The sequence below is a fragment of the Aquarana catesbeiana genome, linkage group LG10 (assembly GCF_042186555.1).
Source record: "Aquarana catesbeiana isolate 2022-GZ linkage group LG10, ASM4218655v1, whole genome shotgun sequence".
Classification (NCBI taxonomy): domain Eukaryota; kingdom Metazoa; phylum Chordata; class Amphibia; order Anura; family Ranidae; genus Aquarana; species Aquarana catesbeiana.
The window spans coordinates 209,430,414-209,455,669 of NC_133333.1; the positions used below are offsets into that span (position 1 = coordinate 209,430,414).

The 25,256-nt window shown below is 46.7% G+C and overlaps 1 protein-coding gene across 2 annotated transcripts in view; it reads right to left on the reverse strand.

Moving 5' to 3' along the window:
* Positions 1–108: 108 nt before the first annotated feature.
* VSIG2 (V-set and immunoglobulin domain containing 2) overlaps positions 109–25,256 on the reverse strand; it is a 54,053-nt gene continuing 28,905 nt past the window's right edge. Inside the window, exons 4-7 of one of the 2 annotated variants that reach the window (XM_073603222.1) lie at positions 24,498–24,650; positions 20,947–21,066; positions 6,604–6,763; positions 109–1,476 (exon numbers count right to left, since the gene is read on the reverse strand). In XM_073603222.1, coding sequence (XP_073459323.1) covers positions 1,371–1,476; positions 6,604–6,763; positions 20,947–21,066; positions 24,498–24,650 — 539 coding nt within the window. In that variant the 3' untranslated portion in view covers positions 109–1,370. The remainder of the gene's footprint in view (positions 1,477–6,603; positions 6,764–20,946; positions 21,067–24,497; positions 24,651–25,256) is intronic. The other variant, XM_073603223.1, reaches the window with a different exon arrangement.

Below are 25,256 nucleotides of genomic sequence, written 5' to 3' on the forward strand. Positions count from 1 at the left end.
CTGTGTGTAACGGAGCTGGGTCTGTGTGTTGTCGGCGGCACTGTTACAAGGTCCCGCCCCCCTAGACCGGCTGGTGTGATAGTAGATTGAATCTGTGTTCCGCCTATCACACGAGCCGGTCTGGGGGGGCGGGACCTTGTAACAGTGCCGCCGACAACACACAGACCCAGCTCCGTGACACACAGCAGGAGATGTCTGCTGTGTGTGTGATCAAGAGCAGGCTATGGTGAGTCTGCATTCATAGGCACAGTGAGGCCACGTTGATGGGCACATTGAGGCTGCATTAATGGCACAATGAGGCTGCGACTTTGGGCACAGTGAGGCTGCGAATATGGGCACAGTGAGGCCACATTGATGGGCACAGTGATGCTGCGATTATTGGCACAGTGAGGTTGCATTGATGGGCACAGTGAGGCTGCATTGATGGGCACAGTAAGGCTGCGATTATGGGCACAGTGAGGTTGCATTGATGGGCACAGTGAGGCTGCGATTATGAGCACAGTGAGGCTGTATTGATCTCTTGTACCATGTCTGCAGTCTCTGACCATCTCTTGTCTTATATCATGTCTGCAGTCTCTGAGGGAGTCTGGAGAGGAGTCAAGAGTGGCAGTGCCACCGGGATGGGGGTCATGGGAGAAGTCAGATATGTGTGGACTGTGGAGAGGAGACTATGGGATAAAACCAGAGCCACCAAGCTGGAGCTGACTGACTGAGCCCTGCATGATGCACCTGAGAGGAGGTCAATGACAGCGCCACCAGGCCAGTCTAAGGGGGGGCACTGATGTAAGGGGGGCGTAAATACAAAAATGTAAAGGGACACTGATATAAAGGTTTCCCCCTTATATCAGTAACCCCCCCCTTACCTTAGTGGATTCTTTCTGCGGAAGGTGGTCTCTGGTCACCAGAGTCGGCCCCCCCCCCCATGTTCCTAGAGTTCCTGGGGTCCTCCTTGATGATTGACCACTGTTGCCACTTTTAACTGGAATTTTCATATATATATATCCCTAGCCCTATGTGCTTTCATATCTGTTTATCTATATATAATACACTCTTCAAATGTGCTTTAAAATGCATAGTTTTCCCTTTCATGAACAAGAAAATAATGATGTTATGATATTGGGCTGGTATATTAATGCTATGGGGCTGGTATTACATTTTTTCCAGGGCTGGTTTATATTCCCAGTCCGGCCCTGAACATGACCCGTTCCATCCATCCGCTGCTCAGTAGGATTTATACTGGAATGTAGACAGTAACCAAATCACTGCTCAGATTTTTCCTGCACAGGTTAAGTAGTGGGGGGGGGGGTGATTGGTTTCTATGAGTATCCTCAAAAATAAAATAAAAGTCCAACCCTGCATATTTTTGTGTGTTAGATAAATCTGTTGTCATCGTGTCTTCCCCGAGATTCACGAGAATGACTGGTAGCAACCGACCTTCTTTGCTCCTCTGTTACCATTGGAGAAATGGCGTCCTCTCTGCAAGAAAAATAAGAAGCATCAATAAATACGACCATCTGACACAGATTAGAAACAACCATCTATTTCTATTTACATAAATAAAAAAAATATATTTCTGGATCATCTGTATTTTTAGAAAAAACAAGGGCGGTCTCTAAATAATGTTATAATCTTCATTTATATTTCACCACGGGAGCTCAAGGCACAGCTGTGTCTATGGAATGCTCTACTGACAGTTATGGAATATACCGTATCTTACAATGCTTTATGCCTGTACACGCTTTTGATGTAGCCATTGTGTCCAATAGGAAATGTTATTTTTTCTAAGGTCATTCTGTCTTTATCTAAAGCTGAATCAAAGTGTAGGAGCGCCAAAATTTAAATGATCTGGAGATAGGATGTTTAGAAATTTGTCCTTTTTTTAAAGTAAAAAATCTGTTAACATACTAACGCGTTTCGGAGGTCTAGACATGCTCCCTTCTTAAGGGCTTATAGCAGGGTGCATTGATGGGCAATTTAGAGGCTGCAGATGGGCACTGAGCAGGGTGCACTGATGAGCTGTGACCCTAATTTTGCTTTGAAGTTCTTTATTTAAAGTTTAAGTTTTCTTTTCCTTAAACTTCCCTCCTAAAATTGGGGTGCGCGTTATACACCTGTGCGCGTTATACACCGATAAATACGGTATATTATGGAATATTCTTTATTAATAAATACAGTATTTTTTATGCTAAAAAGGTATTTTTATTGTCTTGGAAGGGATCGAACCTACCTACATTAGCTCACTGGCTTAAACGTATTAATGTTTCTCTTTCTCACTTTTACATTGAGAAAAAAAAAAAAAAAATTGTTTGATAAGCTGTGGGGCAGGTGGCTCTCCAGTCCACACTCTCTGACCTCTTCTGATCCAGACTATTAAAACCTGTTTATTATGCTGTATGAATCTTAATGGTTTTGTGCAGGAGTGCGTTGTCCTCTTACCTGAATATTATTTTACAGCTATATGTCTTTATATTTCCTAATTGTGAGACCTGTGAGACCCTAATGCCCCGTACACACGGTCGGATTTTCCGATGGAAAATGTGTGATAGGACCTTGTTGTCGGAAATTCCGACCGTGTGTAGGCTCCTTCACATATTTTCCATAGGAATTTCCGACACACAAAGTTTGAGAGCTTGCTATAAAATTTTCCGACAACAAAATCCGTTGTCGGAAATTCCCATCGTGTGTACACAAATCCGACGCACAAAGTGCCACGCATGCTCAGAATAAATTAAGAAACAAAAGCTATTGGTTACTGCCCCGTTTATAGTCCCGACGTACGTGTTTTACGTCACCACGTTCAGAACGATCGGATTTTCCAACAACTTTGTGTGACCGTGTGTATGCAAGACAAGTTTGAGCCAACATCCGTCAGAAAAAATCCATGGATTTTGTTGTCGGAATGTCCGATCAATGTCTGATCGTGTGTACAGGGCATAAGGGTTTTTTTTTCTCTCTCTCTTTTTTTGCATTTGTGTTATATTTTGTTGTTTTTGTTTTTGGGGGTGTTTTCCTGTGTATTTTTGTGAAAACTTGAACATATCTTTAAAAAATGTATAGATATGAAATATATATATTATTCTTTATTTTCTATGCTTACATTATATTATGAAAATTCACATTATTTTATTCCCAGCCCTGATGAAGGGGGGGGGTTTGAGCCCCTTAAACATCTGGGCTGCATGTACTAGTGCTGTGGCGCTCTCACCTTCTACATTCCCCAAAATCTTTCAGTGGAAATGGTTAGTTTGTATCGCTTTGCAGATTTATAAGCATATCTGCTTTTGTGGTGGTGGCGATGGGGTTGATCTAAAGCAGGGGTCTTCAAACATTCTAAACAAAGGGCCAGTTTATTGTCCTTCAGACTTTAGGAGGGCCGGACTATGGACAGTGGGAGTGTAAGTTTTTTTTGGCATCAGTGGGAGTAAACATTTGGTATTGGGGGAGGAATAGTGCCCCATAATTGGTTTCATGGGGAGGAATAGTACCCCATTTTTGGTGTTAGTGGGAGAAATGGTGCCCCAATGTTAGTGTCAGGTGGCAGAGTAGTGTCTCATATCAGTGGGAGGAATAGTGCCCCAAGGGCCTGGAAAAAGGCAAGCAGAGGGCCACATGTGGCCCTCGGGCCGCAGTTTGGAGACCACTGATCTAAAGTTTGAAGTGCATGCATTGGGGCAGATCTGAGGTCTGAAATGCATACGGTGAGACTGATCCAAGGTCTGAAGTGCATGCGTTGGGGCTGATCCAAGGTCTGAAGTGCATGCGGTGAGACTGATCCAAGGTCTGAAGTGCATGCGTTGGGGCTGATCTGAGGTCTGAAGTGCATGCGTTGGGGCTGATCTGAGGTCTGAAGTGCATGCGTTGGGGCTGATCTGAGATCTGAAGTGCATGCGTTGGGGCTGATCTGAGGTCTGAAGTGCATGCGTTGGGGCTGATCTGAGATCTGAAGTGCATGCGTTGGGGCTGATCTGAGATCTGAAGTGCATGCGTTGGAGCTGATCTGAGGTCTGAAGTGCATGCGTTGGGGCTGATCTGAGATCTGAAGTGCATGTGTTGGGGCTGATCTGAGGTCTGAAGTGCATGTGTTGGGGCTGATCTGAGGTCTGAAGTGCATGTGTTGGGGCTGATCTGAGGTCTGAAGTGCATGTGTTGGGGCTGATCTGAGGTCTGAAGTGCATGCTTTGGGGCTGATCTGAAGTCTGAAGTGCATGCTTTGGGGCTGATCTGAAGTCTGAAGCGCATGCTTTGGGGCTGATCCTAGGTCTGAAATATTAGGGCTGATCTGAGATCTAAAGTGCATGCATTGGGGGGGGTCTGAGGTCTGGAATGTATTAGCCTGAGATTACTATGAGATCTGAAGTGCATGCACTGGGGCTGATCTAAAGTCTGAAGTAAATGCATTGGGGCTGAACATTGTGTGTGAGTGCACCAGTAAGTCTATTCTTGCATTCAAAGTTGTACTACTAGTGGCAATTTAACCTCATTTATTATTATACAATAATTAGGGACTGAAACTTGCCATTAGTGGTACAATTATGAGGGTAAAAACTGAAATCAAACTCAGACACAAACACACTATTGTTCATACCAGTTGTCAACAGAACCTTTAGGGGTCTATTTATAAAAAAATTGTTGAACGACTGTCACAAACATTCGCCCAGCCCTCACAAATTCTGAGCATATTTGGCTTAAAGTAGAACTGTAATTGTATCTGAGCACCACAAACTGAAAACACAAATAAATACATTTTTTATACTCAAAGCAAACTCCCCCATCCATCCATGTCTTCATGCTTTATTTTGTTGAGAAATCACTTTGAAAAATATCCCCCCTAGCATTTCTGGCCGTGGCCATCTTGAGTAAGGGCAGATGATTCATGTGGTATTTACTTCCCGGAATCCACCTGCCCTTAGCTCAGCATGCAGGCAGGAGTACAAACATTATACACCGCTTCAGGTAGGTCTGCCACATTCATTCAGCTCCAAAAGATCAGGTGCCGGTCCAGTATCAGACCCGAAGATTGGATGACTACATACGAATGTTCAAAAGATCCAAAAGTTAAAGTGTTACTAAACCCAGGACCCTGCATTCACTATATCTGGTTTCCCACAGTACACAGAACATGGAAATGCAATTATTTTAGTAAATATAAACTGCTAAATACCTTTTCCCATAGCTCCCAACTGTCCCTGATTTTGAGGGACTGTCTCTGATTTGGAACAAAGTCTATCTGTCCCTCTTTCCTTTTCCTCATTTGTCTCTCATTTTGGTCTGTATAGTTGTAAATAAAATGCACTTTTTATCTTTCAAAAAGAGTTTCCCAGAGCTAAACATTTCATCCAAATTCTAAATTGCTGCATCTGTAAATTCCAAAAGCCAATATAAAGGAATAGTAGTGGTAAAAAAAAAGCACTTGTGGGTTTAACTAATAATTTTTTGTATAATTCTCGTTTAAGGGGGCGTGGCAAGGGGTGTCCTATGCCTACATACTTTTACTAATAGGTGTCCCTCGTTCCCACCTCAAAAAGTTGGGAGCTATGCTTTTCTCATCAGCAGCCTTGTGACTTCTATCAGTTCCTAGTAAAGCTTGTAGGAGGAGTTTTCATTCTCCCCTGACCCTCTGTCTGGACATGTATAGACAGTGCTGATTGGCCCTGTGCTGATCACATGCACTCTTCCAAGAAGAAAGAAAAACTCTAGCAATACACACCAAACTGAGCATGTGCAGCTTGTCCCCGAGCTCTGAATTATCAGAAAATAGTTAGGGGACAGTGGAAGAAGGTGAGGATCATAGAGACAGGATCACACAGCTTTTATACACAATGAAAAGGATTAACCCCTTAGGTTCCACAGTGGGTAAAACAAGCATGCTTTACTGCATATACAGACTGATTTTACTGTTGTGGGTTTAGTTACACTTTAATTTCAAAATACAAAAACTGTCTATACAAATAAAACACAGGGTGATGAAGAGCTAGTGTTGATGAATTTTACGCTAACTGGCACTTAATCATAATGACTAAGTGCCAGTTGATGTGAAATGTGTCACAGCATTTGTGAGGATGGGGCGAATGCTTGTGACATTCGTACAATGATTTTTTTTTTTTATAAACAGAACTTTAAATGTGGAAAAGGTTGCTGACCCCTGGTATAAAGAGCTCCCACCTATCACCCTCCTTATTGAAGTATTGATGTTTTTTACACTATAGAGAAAACAAAAAACAGAATAGGAATATTGCAAAGTGGGTGAGAACATCCAGGACTTTCAAGGTAGGCAAAGTTAAAAACAATGGCACCTCATCACTACTAAAGCTTCTATTAGTTATGAAGGTAATATGACTCAGCTCATCAGACTCCACATCACTTCTGGGTGGATTGTCCCTTCAAATATTCTAAAAATAATTCCAAAACAGCACCAAAGAACAGTGCGGCCGTTTCCAGCCAGTCCGTCTCCAGATTTCATTTTCCACAGCATGCGTGGGAATGAAAGACGGAACCCAACTGGCCGGAGCTCTGTTGTTTTTTTCTATCTTATAAATTCTAAGCCAAATGATTTTTCCGTGTTGATAAAAGAAGGAATTGTCTCCCAGGATGAAGAATCCGGACCTCCCTGCCAACCTGATGTCGTTGCCAGGATAGTCGGGCTTCGGAACGTCCTTTCTCTTCTTTCTGTAGCAGAGGAAGTAGAAGACGATGGCTGCGATCAGGAGCAGTGCCAAGATTACGCCCACCACAGCACCCGCTACCGCTCCGGCCTCTGCAACGCCTGGAAACACACGAAGCACCACAAGTCAGAGGAAAACTCCAGATCATTCCAACACAAGCTATATTCTAATTTACTATTAAAGTCAATCTGAACACAAGAACAAAAATGTTATATATTCACGTATTTTTTTCCAGTAACACAGTTCCTGTCCTGGGGTGACACTCACTCACTGTACTGTATCTATGAAGGGACAGTGTTGTCACCATATAAAAGGACTACAGAACACCTTCCCTATCTGTATTACATAGTTACTAAGGTTGAATAAAGACACCAGTCCATCCTGAGTGAGTGTGGGTCTACAATTGTCCCTATCCTTGTACATTGTGTCACATTAAGATGCTCATCTATTATATTATTATTTAAGGTACCCATATAGCGCCTTCAATTTACACAGTGCTCCACACATACATTGCACCCTACCCTCAAGGAGCCCACAATTCAAGGTCCCCAACTCACATTCATATCATATAGTAGGGCCAATTTACCTACCAGCATGTCTTTGGAGTGTGGGAGGAAACCCACACAGGGACAGGGAGAACATGCAAACTCCAGGCAGGTAGTGTTATGGTTGGGATTCGAACCAGCGACCCTTGTTGCTGCTAGGCTACAGTGCTACCCACTACACCACTGTGCCATTACAATGACATAGAGGGGAGGTGTTGTGTAGTACACATAGCTAGCTGGGAACAATGTAACTGATAGGAGTGCAGCACAGGTAGTGACCAGGAGAGTACAGAAGCAGAAGGTTACTATGATAAACAAGTAACTTGCATTTTCAAAAGAAGCCCGGCAAAGGCAGATCATGTAATTCTCCCAAGACATATTTACTTTAAGGCGTACCAAACAAGAGAAGTAGTACTGTGCAGAGTCCATACATACAGAATAAGACCAGATACTGAGAATTACACCCAGCATACAGGACAAGAGAAGTAGTATTGTGCAGAGGGTGTGGCTGCTTGTGGAGCAGCTGAAGTCTGTGTGGTGCTGAGCTCCTCTGATGTCTGGTACAAGCCCAGGGTTGGGCTCCCCTGGGCGGGGATCTCTCTCAGGAGAGTCCCAGGCTTTCCGGCCTACACAAGGACTGTCAGGTGAAGCTGTGGTTGGTGGTGAAGCCGGAGGACAGAGTTCTGGGAATGGGAAGCAATCTGCAGAGACTGTAAGTAGACATGGAAATGTTTGTATGAAAAGTACCCATAATACTGATAAGAGGAAGTCTGGAGATGTTATTCAGCAAAAGAGTTCTCAGTCCAGCCAGTCATTGCAGGCCCAGCAAGCCCAGCACAGTGCAGCTCAGTCTGTTCAGAGACATGTTATTATCACTCAGCACAGTCCAGACTCTGGAAGTGCAACTCAAAGGACCCCGCAGAGTGGGGCTCATTCAGTCCAGGAACATACTAATACCACCCAGTACAGTCCAAGTTCTGGAAGCGTGATCCAATCCAGCCAGCCATTGCAAGCCCAGCACAGTGCAGCTCAGTCTGCTCAGAGACCTGTTATTATCGCTCAGCACAGTCCAGACTCTGGAAGTGCAACTCAATCCAGCCAGTCATTACAGTCAATGCAAACCCCGCAGAGTGGGGCTCATTCAGTCCAGCAACTTACTAATACCACCCAGTACAGTCCAAGTTCTGGAAGCGTGATCCAATCCAGTCAGCCATTACAACCACAGCAAGCTCAGCAGAGTGCAGCTCATAGAGCTCAGAGTGGAGCAGAGACATCGGTTTCTCCCAGTACTCCTCGCAAATACACCAGAACTTCCTTAGAACAGAAAACCATTAAAGAGAACTTACAACAGTGTGTAATGGTGGGCAGCGGCCAGAGACGTTCATCGCGCTCTAAGCTGCAGCAGAATAAAGAGGAGGGTGGTAATAATTTTCCACAATCTGCCCCAGTGAAACCATCTACACCCAGCAGAGACCCTCAGACCAGCTCTGGTAATGGGAAGGTGGATCAGGATTTCAAGCGTCCTGCAGCCGCGAAGCAGAAAGTGTTAAAGTCTGAACCTGCGCTGCACCTGGCTGACAAAATTCCTTTCCTTGTAAAAAGAATGGCGTCCCTGAGAAAAAACAAGACTAGGATCCAGAAGCAGATTGAATGTGTTTATAGACTTAAAGCTGCCAACCCCAAGAAGGAATTTTTATATGACAGCAAACTGAACTCCCTGGGCATTGAACTGGCCGGCGTGTCAAAGGACATTGATACTGTTCTGGAAGAACTGGGACCAGTGGCGGAGGTGTACCACAATCGTGATCGATTTGAGGCGGGATTGAGTGGAAGGATTGAGTCTTATACAGAGTCAGACTCTGGGGATCCGGTCCAACGCATGCAGCCACCACATGTGTCTCCTGAAGGGAAGACTGTGCAGCTTCTGGAGGACAGTGAGGTTGGAGCAGATCCTCCTGCTGGACTTCCAGCTCTGGAGGGTGGTGGGAACATCAGTATAACCCAGCAGACATTTACAGTACAGGAGACTCAGAGGAGTGACATGGTGGACTCCCAGCACATGGATTGTGAGAACAGTGCTGCTGACACTAGTACTCCTGGTGGGAGCCATGCTGAGGGGACTGGTGTTCATGGAGGGAGCCATGCTGGGGGGACTGGTGTTCATGAGGGGAGTAACACTGGGGTAACTAGTAATGATGCTGCTAGTGATGATGATATGAGGTGCAGTGATGATGTCACTAATATTGATGTGGTGAATAATCCTGATGTCATCAATGCTGGTATATCTGAATGGGGTCATCAGCAGTCTGAGGGCTCTGAGAATGTAGGGATGGAGGAGTCAGTTCAGAATAACCCTCATGATTTCCCCCCTTTGGTGGATCCACCACCTGCTCCACAAGGGAATGCTGGTCCATCTGGTCACGTCCCTCCTCGGAATGCCTGGAGCCGTGGGGCCCCTTCTTTTTCCACCAGTAACAATTATACTGGTCAGGCCTTTAAGAGAAGGAATGTGGTCAGATTGAAGCATAGGGGTTCCAGAGAGGAGCTCCCTGATAGGAGGTTTGTAGTAAGGGAGTTGCTGTGTCATCAGATGGGGTTTGCTCCTGCAGACATACTGGCAGTCATCAATCTCCCTGACAGACAAGGTTATGATGTCAGCTTTAAGCTCATGTCTGACTTAGACAGGTTCTGGGCCAGTTTCAGTGGTTTGCGGGACAAAGAGGGTTGGAGGAATTTCATCTTTATTCCCATCTCCAAACCTGACACAGCAAATGTTACCATCATGTTCTGGAATGAGTCTGTGCCCCCCCAGGATGTTGTCATCTGGCTCAGAAGACATTGTGAAATGGTTTCTGAGTTGACAAAAACTAAAGACAGTGATGGGATCTGGACGGGTGGTTGGAGGGTTCTTGTTAAGTTGAGGCAAAGTAACAATGTTACCCATCACCTACCAAACTCTTTTTTCATTGGGCGGGAGAGAGGAGTTTGCTTCTATGCAGGTCAGCCCAGGTTATGTTATAAATGTGGTAAATCTGGCCATGTGGCGAATGTTTGTACGATCCTGAAGTGTAATCTTTGTGGGGAGGTTGGCCACATCAGTTCTACCTGTGAGAAGGTTAAGTGCAATCTGTGTGGTGGGCTTGGCCATTTCCATAGGGATTGCCCGGAGGCCTTCCATAATAAGGATGGGGAATCTGCAGACAATGAATTGTTGGCTGCAGCAGAACAACTAGAGGAGGAAGTCTTAATGAATGGGGCTGTATTGACTAGGGAGGAGGTGGTCCCGGAGGTCCAGGAGACTACTCCCGGGCGGACGGACAGTGTTCAGCAGGCTGAGGAGCAGCCGGCCCCACATTCCTCTTCTGTTCCAGTTCCTGTCTCTGAGAAGATCACTGGTCAGAAGAGGAGGAATAGGAAAAAAGATAAATCTACCCGTAAACCCGAAAGTGACTGGACATTAGTGCAGAAGTCAGCTAAAAAAGTGAAAGGGCCACCAGAAGTGGGTACGGCAGTTTCCACCAATAGGTATGAAGCGTTATCAGATTCGGATGCTGACTTCTATTCTCTGGAGGACCAGGAACTGGAGCAGGAATTAAAAAGAGTGGGAAAGGAGTATGTGATTGGCTCAGAGGATGACCCGCCCACTAAGAGGCGTCCGCCCCCTGATCCTGGATCCGCAGAATCTGATATGGAAACTGGTAGTCAGCAGAGTGACTCCGATTCTGACTTATAATGGAATGTTGGAGAAGTATAGATTTATGGAAAGGAGTCTTATTGTCACATTTATTTCCTATTAATGCCCTTTAACTGCTAAGTTTTTGACCTAAACAACATGTCAGTAATTGTTGTATTTATGTTCTTTTCAGTCAGTTAGTTTGTTATTATGTATCTTGTTTGGTTTTTACAAATAAAAATCTCCATACATACAGAATAAGAACAGATACTGAGAATTACACCCAGCATACAGGACAAGAGAAGTAGTACTGTGCATAGTCCATACATACAGAATAAGAACAGATACTGAGAATTACACCCAGTATACAGGACAAGAGAAGCAGGGCCGTCTTTAACGCAGGGCAAAAGGGGCAGTTGCCCTGGGCCCTGTCATTGCTGTGGGGCCCAAAGCAGCTGCCACTTAAGCCCTGCACTGCCCGCAGTTTTTGCGGAGTAGCGGGGGGAGCCGATCCCCCCCCCTGCTCTCCCAAACGGCTACATTAATTATACAGGAGAGCGGGACAGCTGCGGGCTTCATGTGTTTGAGCCCGCTCGTCCCGCTTCTCCCTCTGTCAGGAGCTGCGCACCAGAGTCAATGAAAGAGCGAGAGCGGCACTCTGTGTTCCTCCCGCCCCCACCCCCGCCTGGCAGACCTGTGTAGCACACAGCCGAGTGAAGTTTTCTTTCTGTGTGCTGGGTCTGATAGGCGGAGACTGTGTTGCACCGCCGTGTGACCAGGTAAGAAAGAACAACGTGGAGAGAAGGGGCAGGGGATCCATATGTGCAGACTGCAGAGAATTGCTGGCACAGAGGTGGACATGGGGGGGGGGGGTACAGAAGTGTGGGGTGGACATGGGGGGTACAGAGATGGAAGGGGTACAGAGATGGAAGGGGTACAGAGATGGACATGGGGGGTACAGAGGTGGAAGGGGTACAGAGATGGACATGGGGGGTACAGAGGTGGAAGGGGTACAGAGGTGGACATGAGGGGTACAGAGGTGGACATGGGGGGTACAGAGGTGAACACAGGTGGACGGGGGTACAAAGATGGACATGGGGGGGGATACAGAGATGAACCCAGAGGTGGACGGGAGTACAAAGGTGGACATGGGGATGTACAGAGGTGGACGAGGGGGGGGGGGACAGAGGTGGAAGGGGTACAGAGATGGACATGGGGGTACAGAGGTGCAAGGGGTACAAAGGTGGACATGGGGGGGTACAGAGGTGAACACAGGTGGATGGGGGAACAGAGGTGGTGAGGGGGTACAGAGGTGGACATGAGGGGGTAGAGAGGTGAACATAGGTGGACGGGGGTACAAAGATGGACATGGGGGGGGTACAGAGGTGGACATGGGGGGGATACAGAGATGAACCCAGAGGTGGACGGGAGTACAAAGGTGGACATGGGGATGTACAGAGGTGGACGGGGGGGGGGGGTACAGAGGTGGACAGAAGGGTATAGAGATGAACGTGGATGGGGGATGCAGAGGTGGATGGGGGATACAGAAGTGAGCTGTGGAGGGGGGTACAGAGGTGAACACAGGTGGACGAGGGGTACAAAGGTGGACATGGGGGGTACAGAGGTGGAGGGGGGTTACAGAGATGAACCCAGAGGTGGACAGGGGTACAAAGGTGGACATGGGGATGTACAGAGGGGGATGGGGGGGGTACAGAAGTGGACGGAAGGATATAGAGATGAACATGGATGGGGGGATAAAGAGGTGGATGGGGATACAGAAGTGAGCTGTGGATGAGGGGTACTACAGAGGTGGATGGGGGGTACAAAGGTGGACATGGGGGGGTACAGAGGTGGACAGAAAGATATAGAGGTGAACATGGATGGGGGGGGGTACAGAGGTGGATGGGGGATACAGAAGTGAGCTATGGATAGAGGGGTACAGAGGTGAGCTGTGTATGGGGGGGGGGGAGAAAGAGGTAGACAGGGAATACAGAAGTGAGCTGTGGATGGAGGGGTACAGACGTGAACGTGGAATACAGAGGTGAATGTGGAATACAGAGGTGAGCTGTGGGTGGAGGGGGGTACAGAGATGAGCTGTGGATGAGGGAGCAGAGGTAAGCAAAGTGATGTGCAGAGGTGACCAATAGATGGTAACTTTGCGGGAGGGAGGAGGATATGCAAGTACTGCCCCTTGTGCTGATTTTTTTCTGTGCCCTGCATGATACAAACACCTCAAAGTACACCCCCCCAATCCCCGTGTGTCATCCTGGACTCCTATCTCCCCATTCCCGCCATCATCTTGAACTCCCCCATCTCTCCCCCCCAATCCCCCCCGTATCTCCCCCCCCCCCCCCCCCCACAATCCTGGACTTCTCTATCTCTTCCCCCCATCATTATTATTATTATTATACAGGATTTATATGGTGTCAACAGTTTGTGCAGCGCTTTACAACATGAGGGCAGACAGTACAGTTACAATACAATACATAAGTTTATGTGTGTGTTTTGTTTTTTAGAATGTTGGGGTGGAGAGACAATTTGCATAGGGGGGCGGGGGGGGGGGGGGCAAGAATTTTTTTTGCCCAGGGCCCAATCAATAGTAAAGACGGCCCTGAAGAGAAGTAGTACTGTGCTGTATCATTGTAATTAGTTTCTATCCAGCGCTCTCCATTAATAGACGATGTGTGGTTTTATGTAAGTGGGGCAGACCCATAAATCATTGCTGGTAATCATGCTGGAAAATATCCAGAGACTGTGTGATGTTCCCCCATTATTCATATCAACTGTCAGCCTCTAAATGCATCTCTTCCTCTCTGATGGAAAATATTGACACCATACGAATGACACCTCCGCAGATGCTGCATTGTTTAGATTGCTGGTTGTCAGTATAAGCTGCTCATTTATCAGCCTGAATTGTGTGATTGTTGTCTGTACAGCACAACGCACAAACACAGCGAGATTCACCTACCTTCCAGAGCCAGGAATCAGTACTGGAGACCGCACTGTCATGCAATGACAAAAATCTTACAGATTTCTCACCTCTGATCTCTGACTCTAAACTGTTCACATCCACGCAAACAAGGTGGACAGAAAAAATCTCCCTGGCCGGTAGGGGGGTAAGTGTAAAGAAGCCCCCAAGCAGGCGAGGCTCTGTGCCTTTAGGCTGAAGATAACTGACCACATCGAAAGTGGGTCTAGTGTTACAATGTGACATTTATCCAGATTTTGACAGACTGACCATCATCACACCTACAGTCAGGTCCATAAATATTGGGACATCGACACAATTCTAATCTTTTTGACTCTATACACCACCACAATGGATTTGAAATGAAATGAACAAGATGTGCTTTAACTGCAGACTTTCAGCTTTAATTTGAAGGTATTTACATCCAAATCAGGTGAACGGTGTAGGAATTACAACAGTTTGTATATGTGCCTCCCACTTTTTAAGTGACCAAAAGTAATGGGACAATTGGCTGCTCAGCTGTTCCATGGCCAGGTGTGTGTTATTCCCTCATTATCCCATTTACAAGGAGCAGATAAAAGGTCCAGAAATCATTTCAAGTGTGCTATTTGCATTTGGAATCTGTTGCTGTCAACTCTCAATATGAGATCCAAAGAGCTGTCACTATCAGTGAAGCAAGCCATCATTAGGCTGAAAAAACAAAACAAACCCATCAGAGAGATAGCAAAAACATTAGGTTTGGCCAAATCAACTGTTTGGAACATCCTTAAAAAGAAAGAACGCACCGGTGAGCTCAGCAACACCAAAAGACCCGGAAGACCACGGTAAACAACTGTGGTGGATGACCGAAGAATTTGTTCCCTGATGAAGAAAACACCCTTCACAACAGTTGGCCAGATCAAGAACACTCTCCAGGAGGTAGGTGTATGTGTGTCAAAGTCAACAATCAAGAGAAGATTTCACCAGAGTGAATACAGAGGGTTCACCACAAGATGTAAACCATTGGTGAGCCTCAAAAACAGGAAGGCCAGATTAGAGTTTGCCAAACAACATCTAAAAAAAGCCTTCACAGTTCTGGAACAACATCCTATGGACAGATGAGACCAAGATCAACTTGTACCAGAGTGATGGGAAGAGAAGAGTATGGAGAAGGAAAGGAACTGCTCATGATCCAAAGCATACCACCTCATCAGTGAAGCATGGTGGTGGTAGTGTCATGGTGTGGGCATGTATGGCTGCCAATGGAACTGGTTCTCTTGTATTTATTGATGATGTGACTGCTGACAAAAACAGCAGGATGAATTCTGAAGTGTTTCGGGCAATATTATCTGCTCATATTCAGCAAAATGCTTCAGAACTCATTGGATGGCGCTTCACAGTGCAGATTGACAATGACCCGAAGCATACTGCAAAAGCAACCAAAGAGTTTTTTAAGGGAAATAAGTGGAATGTTATGCAATGGCCAATTCAATCACCTGACCTGGATTTCACTTGCTGAAAACAAAACTGAAGGGAAAATGCCCCAAGAACAAGCAGGAACTGAAGACAGTTGCAGTAGAGGCCTGGCAGAGTATCACCAGGGATGAAACCCAGCGTCTGGTGATGTCTATGCGTTTCAGACTTCAGGCTGTAATTGACTGCAAAGGATTTGCAACCAAGTATTAAAAAGTGAAAGTTTGATGGATGATTGTTAATTTGTCTCATTACTTTTGGTCCCTTAAAAAGTGGGAGGCACATATACAAACTGTTGTAATTCCTACACCGTTCACCTGATTTGTATGTAAATACCCTCAAATTAAAGCTGAAAGTCTGCAGTTAAAGCACATCTTGTTCGTTTCATTTCAAATCCATTGTGGTGGTGTATAGAGCCAAAAAGATTAGAATTGTGTCGATGTCCCAATATTTATGGACCTGACTGTATATAATTGTTCATCCCATTCAAAACAATGGTCATTAATACAGGGGCGTAGATAAGGGGAGTTATGGGGGTCCAACCCCCTCCACAGAGCATCAGTCAATTTCACAGCAGCCAGGCTAGTGTAGCCCATCAGCTGAGAGAGACAAACTGCGAACACTGGATACCGGCTGAAAATACATTTGTTCCTGGTCTGCCTGCATTGTAAAGCAGGTCGGGACTTGAGAGGTGCAGTATGATGTCGGGAGGGAGGGAGGGAGGAAGGCAATAATGATGAGCTTCAGCTAACTATTGGCTGGGATGGCAGCAGGGGGCGGTGCTTCTGCCTCCTCAGCCAATGGGTACACACAGTGCATTGTCCTTCCCTTCAAATTCATCTTGCAGGCTTCCAGAAGCTGCAGAAGTTCCTGCAAAGATTGAGGTGAGAGAGGAGAAAAGTTACTTTCACCTGATACATTGGCACCTTTCAGCCCAGCTTTACTTCCCCCCCAGCTTTACTTCCCCTCCCCCCAGCTTTACTTCCCTTCCTCCTCCAACTTTTCTTCCCTTCCCCCCAGCTTTACTTCCCTTCCCCCCAGCTTTACTTCCCTTCCTCCCCCAGCTTTACTTCCCTTCCCCCAGCTTCACTTCCCTCCCCCCCAGCTTTACTTCCCTTCCCCCCAGCTTTACTTCCCTTCCCCCAGCTTTGCTTCCCTTCCTCCCCCAGCTTTACTTCCCTTCCCCCCAGCTTCACTTCCCTCCCCCCCAGCTTTACTTCCCTTCCCCCCAGCTTTACTTCCCTTCCCCCAGCTTTACTTCCCTTCCCCCAGCTTTGCTTCCCTTCCTCCCCCAGCTTTACTTCCCTTCCCCCCAGCTTTACTTCCCTTCCCCCCAGCTTTGCTTCCCTTCCTCCCCCAGCTTTACTTTCCTTCCCCCCAGCTTTACTTCCCATCCCCCCAGCTTTTCTTCCCTTCCTCCCAGCTTTACTTCCCTTCCTCCCCCAGCTTTACTTCCCTTCCCCCCAGCTTTACTTCCCTTCCTCCCAGCTTTACTTCCCTTCCTCCCAGCTTTACTTCCCTTCCCCCCAGCTTTACTTCCCTTCCCCCCAGCTTTACTCCCCCCCAGCTTTACTTCCCTTCCTCCCCCAGCTTTACTTCCCTTCCCCCCAGCTTTACTTCCCTTCCCCCCAGCTTTACTTCCCTTCCTCCCAGCTTTACTTCCCTTCCCCCCAGCTTTACTTCCCTTCCCCCCAGCTTTACTTCCCTTCCCCCCAGCTTTACTTCCCTTCCCCCCAGCTTTACTCCCCCCCAGCTTTACTTCCCTTCCTCTCCCAGCTTTACTTCCCTTCCTCCCCCAGCTTTACTTCCCTTCCTCCCCCAGCTTTACTTCCCTTCCCCCCCTGTGTACCACATGGCTCCACATGTTCCCAGTAAGACCATGCAGTGATCAGACACTCACACACTTTTTGCTCTCCACTCACATAAATCTGCACTGAACACATCCTGCAGCTCCAGTGTCAGATTTGGGAGTCCAAACACTGACTGTCTGCCTGACACCCTTTCCATCCCAGCTTACTTCCAACTGTTCTGCAGCCTGATACATTCTTTACAGTCCTTAAATATTTATTTTCATTCAGTCAGCAGGCTAGTATAGTACTAGAGTGAGACTCAGACTGCAGTGGTTGCTACAGTTAAGGTTGCCACCTGTCTGGGATTCACCCGGACAGTTCGGGTTTGGAATCATGCGTCTGGGTTTCAGACTGCCTGAAACCCGGACACATTATTCAGACTGGACTATGGCTTCCCAGCAGGGTTGCTGGCTGCAGTTGTCTAAGCTGAGAGTCTCTGTTATACTCTCTTTAATGCTACCCAAAGCCAGCACTAACAATCCCCCCCAAATACACACACTGACGGGAGAGGAGAGAGGGCTTGATCTACACCTCTTCCTCCCGCCCCACCCCTCTGTGTCTGCCCACACTCCAATCCTCGGCGCTGTGCCTCAGAAAAGGAAAGTGGGGGCCGGAAATTGGAAGTCCAGCAGCCTCAGATACATCTGGATGAGAGGTGCTGACTGCCAAGGGGTGAGTGAGCTCACCATCCATCCCTGTCTGTGACTGAATTCTCCCCCTTCTTTATCCTGCCTCTGAGTGAGTACACTAAGATAAATCAGGGTTCTCAGAGCATCTCTTACATTAGAGTTCCCCTTTACACCAGAAGCCACAGTGTTCCCCCCTTACATCAGAGTTCTTAATGTTCCCCCTTAGATCAGGGTTCCCAGAGCATCCCTTATGTCAGAGTCCCCAGAGTTTTCCCTTAAATCAGAGTCTGCAGAATCCCCCCTTACAGTGAAAGGGAACTCTGCGAGTTCAGATGTAAAAGGGGAACTCTTGTTATTAATTAACTTCATGTGATTAGAAATGTTATTTATTAGCAAAATAGATGTGTAAAACACTGTCTGCAGCCATGAAAGATACAGCCACAGCACCTGTGATCATCATTATCATGCTGATGATCACACTGTACAACCTATATACAGTACAGTCACATGAAGTACAGTGTAATCATCAGCATGAAAATGATGATCACAGGTGCTGTGGTTGTAGGTTGTGTGTTTGCACTTTTACTCCGGGCTTTATTCAGCTGACGGCTTTTTTCAGCTGACCCTGGACGTAGCACACCCTGGACCCTGGAAGTGGCACACCCTGGACGTGGCATGCCCTGGATGAGCACACCCTGGACCCTGTACGTAGCACACCCTGGACCCTGTACATGGCACACCCTGGACCCTGTACAGGGCACACCCTGGACGTGGCACACCCTGGACCCTGTACGTGGCACACCCTAGACCCAGTACGTGGCACACCCTGGACCCAGTACGTGGCACACCCTGGACCCTGTATGTAACACACCCTGTACGTGGCACACCCTGAACCCTGTATGTGGCACACCCTGGACCCTGGAAGTGGCACACCCTGGACGTGGCATTCCCTGGATGTGGCACACCCTGGACCCTGTACGTAGCACACCCTGGACCCTGTACGTGGCACACCCTGGACCCTGTACGTGGCACACCCTGGACCCTGTACGTGGCACACCCTGGACCCTGGACGTAGCACACCCTGGACCCTGTACGTGGCACACCCTGGGCCCTGGAAGTTGCACACCCTGGACGTGGCACGCCCTGGATGAGCACACCCTGGACCCTGTACGTAGCACACCCTGGACCCTGTACATGGCACACCCTGGACCCTGTACGTGGCACACCCTGGACCCTGTACAGGGCACACCCTGGACCCTGTACATGGCACACCCTAGACCCAGTACGTGGCACACCCTGGACCCTGTATGTAACACACCCTGTACGTGGCACACCCTGAACCCTGTATGTGGCACACCCTGGAAGTGGCACACCCTGGACGTGGCATTCCCTGGATGTGGCACACCCTGGACCCTGTACGTAGCACACCCTGGACCCTGTACGTAGCACACCCTGGACCCTGTACTTGGCACACCCTGGACCCTGTACGTGGCACACCCTGGACCCAGTACGTTGCACACCGTGGACCCAGTACGTGGCACACGCTGGACCCTGTATGTAACACACCCTGGACCCTGTACATGGCACACCCTGGACCCTATATGTGGCACACCCTGGACCCTGTACGTGGCACACCCTGTACATGGCACACCCTGGACCTTGTACGTGGCACACCCTGGACTCTGTACGTTGCAATATATAAATGAAAATAAATCATTTAAATAAATAAATAATAAATACAAAAATATATAATGATAAATAAATTAAAAAAAAACCTGAGGCTGCCCATACATGTTCAATTCTCTTGTACAATTTTCCTTTAGCTGTACCAAAAATTATATAATATGAGGTCAAAATTAAACAACCTTCAATTGTATCCAATTTGGCCGGCCCTTGCACTACATAGTTTAAGGTAAGTCTAAAAGAAAATTGTGCAAGAAAATTGAACATGTATGGCCAGCCTAACCCCAACCCTAATATTAAACTCTAATATTAACCCCTAACCCTAATATTAAACCCTAACATTAATATTACCCCTAACACCAATAATATTAACCCCTAACCCTAATATTAAACCCTAACACTAACATTAACCCCTAACCTAACAAAAAAAATATATAAATAATAATATATAAAATAATAATAATAATATAAATAATAATAAATAACCCTAACCTTTAAACTCTAATGCCCTGTACACACGGTCGGACTTTGTTCGGACATTCCGACAACAAAATCCTAGGATTTTTTCCGACGGATGTTGGCTCAAACTTGTCTTGCATACACACGGTCACACAAAGTTGTCGGAAAATCTGATCGTTCTGAACGCGGTGACGTAAAACACGTACGTCGGGACTATAAACGGGGCAGTAGCCAATAGCTTTCATCTCTTTATTTATTCTGAGCATGCGTGGCACTTTGTGCGTCGGATTTGTGTACACACGATCGGAAATTCCGACAACGGATTTTGTTGTCGGAAAATTTTATAGCCTGCTCTCAAACTTTGTGTGTCGGAAAATGTGTGATGGAGCCTACACACGGTCGGAATTTCCAACAACAAGGTCCTATCACACATTGTCCGTCGGAAAATCCGACCGTGTGTACGGGGCATTACCCTTAACTCTTTACAAAAAAAGTAAAAAAAAAATAGTTAATAATGAATAAAAGCTGATGAAAAAGCTGAAAAACATAGCAACAAATGATGAAACGGATGATTTTTTTCCTCTATCTGCTATTTAAAAAAACGCCAAAGCTCAAAAAGGCTTTAAAAATGTTTTTCACAAATGCTCAAAAACGCACATTCAAACGCTTGGAAAAAAAACTCGAGGAGAGTGAATGATCTGTGGATTTCCAGCCCGCTATCCATGCTGTCACCTGCTAAATGTCTTTATGGCGCTGGCTTTGTACACAGGGACACAGTCATGGTGGAACAGCTAAGGGTCTTCCCCAAACTGTTAGCACAAGGTTGGAAGCACACAATTGTCTACAATGTCTTTGTATGCTGTACACTGGAAACCCCTGAACTCCATCATTTGGAGGGGGAACACATACTTTTGGACATACATTGTACTTCATGGTCTCTTTATTAGGTACACATAGCATAGTACTGTTGTAAATGTGGAGTACTACAAAACTCAGCATGTGCAAGTCCCAAGAGCTATCCTTACTTGATACAGTTACGCCAATCTGGCATGTGTTTTGGCCCAGCTCATTGGAGGCCGTGCAGCGGTAAGTCCCATCCATTGCCTGCGATACGTTTGTAATAAGGAGTGATCCCGACTCCTGATCTGGAATATAAAACAAATTATCACAGATATGGTTACTTACAGAGTAACATGGCTCATTAAACCGAGGAAACAGTAATCAATCGTATTCAGGTCTTCACTTATCTAGCCTGAAAACAGAAAAGCTTTAAGTTGATTGGCTGCTACACACAAACATACACAACTCTGAGAACTTGTCTCTGCTGCAAATAATGGCAGTGAAAGTTTTTTTTGGCAACAGTGTTTAAAGCTGTCAGGAGTAGATTTCGGTCCAGAATACTAGATGGGGCATTTAGGCTACTTTCACACTGGGGCATTGGGATGCATCGGCGGTAAAGCGCCTCTATTTTTAGAGACGCTTTACTGTCATTTTTGCTGTGCTTTTCGGACGCTAACGGGGCGCTTTTAACCCCCGCTAACGACTGGAAAAGGGTTAAAAGCGCTCACAAAGCGAAGCTATGGCGGTGCTTTGCTGGCACTTCAGCGGCGCTGCCCATTGATTTCAATGGGCAGGGGCGCTGTAGGAGCGGGGTATACCCTGCTCCTACAGCGCCTCAAAGATACTGCTTGCAAGACTTTTTTTCAGCGTCCTCCCAGCGCACCGCTCCAGTGTGAAAGCAGTCGGGCTTTCACACTGGAGTGTGAGGAGAGGTTCTTTACAGGCGCTATTTTTAGTGCTATAGCGCCTGTAAAGCACCTCAGTGTGAAAGCAGCCTTATACTGACCACCAATATATCAGTGGCATTTATACTGACTAGCAATATAACAAGGTATTAAAACTGATCATGTAATGGGAAAAAACACTGACCACCAATGTGGATACTTATAATGACCACCAATGTAATGGAGGTAAACACACTGACCACCAATATAAGGGTGGCATGTACACTGACCACCAAAGTAACAGGGGCATTTATACTGACCACCAATATAACAAGGGTGACCGCCAAAAAAAAATGGGGGGTATTGATACTGACTACTAATGTAACCGGGGTATTTTTACTCCCCACCAATGTAAAGGGTGTATACTGGCCACTAGGGATGAGCCGAACACCCCCCTGTTTGGTTCGCACCAGAACATGCGAACAGGAAAAAAGTTAGTTTGAACATGCGAACACCGTTAAAGTCTATGGGACACGAACATGAATAATCAAAAGTGCTAATTTTAAAGGCTTATATGCAAGTTATTGTCATAAAAAGTGTTTGGGGACCTGGGTCCTGCCCCAGGTGACATGGATCAATGCAAAAAAAAGTTTTAAAAATGGCCGCTCCGCACCCATGGAATGGGGGGGAGGCTCCCGCTCTTCTCTTCATCTTCTTCTCTTCTTCTCTTCTTCATCTTCTTCTCTGGGCCGCTCCGCACCCATGCTGGCATGGTGGGAGGCTCCCGCTGTGTGACGCGTCTCCTCTTCTGACGGTTCTTAAATAAGGGGGGCCGGGCCACCCGGTGACCCGGCCCCCTCTGACGCACGGTGCCTTGACGGGACTTCCCTGTGATGTCACGGGGAATGCCACAGGGAAGTCCCGTGCGTCAGAGGGGGCGGGGTCACTGGGTGGCCCCGCCCCCGCTATTTAATGACCATCAGAAGAGGAGACGTGTCACACAGCGGGAGCCTCCCACCATGCCAGCATGGGTGCGAAGAAGATGAAGAAGAGAAGAAGAGAAGAAGATGAAGAGAAGAGCGGGAGCCTCCCCCCATGCCATGGGTGCGGAGCGGCCCGAGGAGAAGAAGATAGAAGATGCCGCGGAGGAGATGCTGGACGAGAACACCGAAGGAAGAACCAGAAGAGCCAGAAGAACCAGAAGACGAAGAAGAAGAAGATGAAGGAAGATAGAAGAAAGTAGAAGCATTTAAATAAAGGAATTGTCAAAAACTGTCTCTTGTCATTTTTAACATTTTTGACAGTTTTTTAGTAAAATGGTAGGGGTACTTTTGTACCCCCTTACCATTTCATACAGGGGGGGCGGGATCTGGGGGTCCCCTCGTTAAAGGGGGCTTCCAGATTCCGATAAGCCCCCGCCCGCAGACCCCCACAACCACCGGCCAGGGTTGTGGGGATGAGGCCCTTGTCCTCATCAACATGGGGACAAGGTGTTTTGGGGGGCTACCCCAAAGCACCCTCCCAATGTTGAGGGCATGTGGCCTGGTAGGGTCCAGGGGGGGGCGCTCTCTCGTCCCCCCTCTTTTCCTGCGGCCTGCCAGGTTGCGTGCTCGGATAAGGGTCTGGTATGGATTTTTGGGGGGACCCCACGCCGTATTTTTTTTTTTTTTTTGGCGCGGGGTTCCCCTTAAAATCCATACCAGACCTGAAGGGCCTGGTATGGAATTTAGGGGGACCCCCACGTCATTTTTTTTTAATTATTTTGGCCGGGGTTCCCCTTAATATCCATACCAGACCTGAAGGGCCTGGTATGGAATTTAGGGGGACCCCCACGTCATTTTTTTTTTTTAATTTTGGTTCGGGGTTTTCCCATGCCGTTTTTATCAATAAACTTTTATGTGTATTGTCGGACCTACAATGCAATAGCCGCGAGTAGTTTTAAATGACTTTTTTCCTTTAAAATGTCATTTTGCTGTCAGACTGTTCTAAACATGGGAAACATGCGCCCCTTTATAGGCATACTATAGACACCCCCCAGCTATGAAATTTAAATGAGTTCGATTCGAAATCTAAGCTCATCCCTACTGGCCACTAATATATCAGAAGCATTTACACCTACCACCAATGAGTACTTACACTGATCACCAAGCTAACAAGGGTATTTACAATGATCACCAATGTAATGGGAGTAGTTACACCAATCACCAAAGTAACAAGAGTGTTTACATTGACCAGAAAGGTAATGGGGCATATATACTAACTAAAAATGTAATGAGCAGTGGCGGACGGTGGATTTTTTTTTTGGGGGGGGCGGCAAACAGTATAACACCCCCTCCCCGGGTCAATCGGTAGCACTTACCCCTTCACCGGCGGCTTCCCCTGCACAGCGGCGGTGGCCTCCCGCTCTCCTGCTCTCCATGGGTCATCACAGTGATGGCGGCTGTTTCATCCCTCCCCCTCGGCAGCCAATCGGGAGTCTTCTCTTTTCGGCCAATCAGAAAACGGGCCTCACACCCGCTTCTGATTGGCCGGATTGAGAATCAGTGTTTCAACAGCGAATATTCATTGCAATGTGATATTCTGTTAATTTATAAATACTTTAAAAAGTATTAAATAAAAAAGTATTCAATAAATGAATTAGACACACCTTTTACCCTTTAGGGGGACATCTTATCCAGCCAAGTATCACCCCTGCAGGTGCGATAACCCACCATTAGGGGGCGGCTGGTGATACAAATGTAACAAAAATATTGTTGCTTGCATGTCTTACAAATTTTCTGCAGATATTTTTGTACAATAAATGCTTATTTGCTACATACAGAATGTTAATTGTGCAGAGAAATCAAACTCACTTAGCATCATTCCAGGCAGTAAAGGGGTCTTCGAACCTTGAAAAGCCCAGGTATAAATGGCTGGTGGGTTGGCCACAGATGAACATGTCAGAGTAACGTCTTGTCCTGTGACAGCATTCCCATTTATTTGACAGGTTGGTGCTGATGGAGGAACTAAGAAAAAAATAGAAACAAAAAGCTCATGCATTATTTTAATAATCTGACTTGACATACAATATATATGTGGGTAAGAAAATGTGATGCTCCCCATCTACTGCCATTTTGCACTGTGCCCAGAATATGAGATTGTCACAGCTGTGATGTACAAAAATATCCAGAGAGACCGTACATAAGATATTCTCTCTCTTTCATGTTAGCAGCCATTTCCCATGGGCTCTTCCACTGCCAGCCTAATTTGATATACCAACTGGTATGTGGGGGGGTGATGGAAATTTCATGGGCAGGTGACCAAGTTTCTTAAACCCCCAGTTAGCCTTAAGAGTCTGATTGTAGTAGACAATTCCATACTTTACCATCTTTGTCCTCTTTTCATCTTGACGTTAATACATTCCTTTCCACCACCATGCTTCCTTCTACCAGCGTTGTCCCTTTTGCCACCACCTGTCCTCAGGTGTCTCGCATTTCTGGAATATAACACCCCCCTGCCCCATGGATATTTGTCCAGGGTGAGTGACTGATGTCAATAAATTCCCAAAAGGCAGACTGCCTACCATCTTCAGCTCCAAGACTGAAGGCCAGCAAGGGGCATTCAATCTTCAT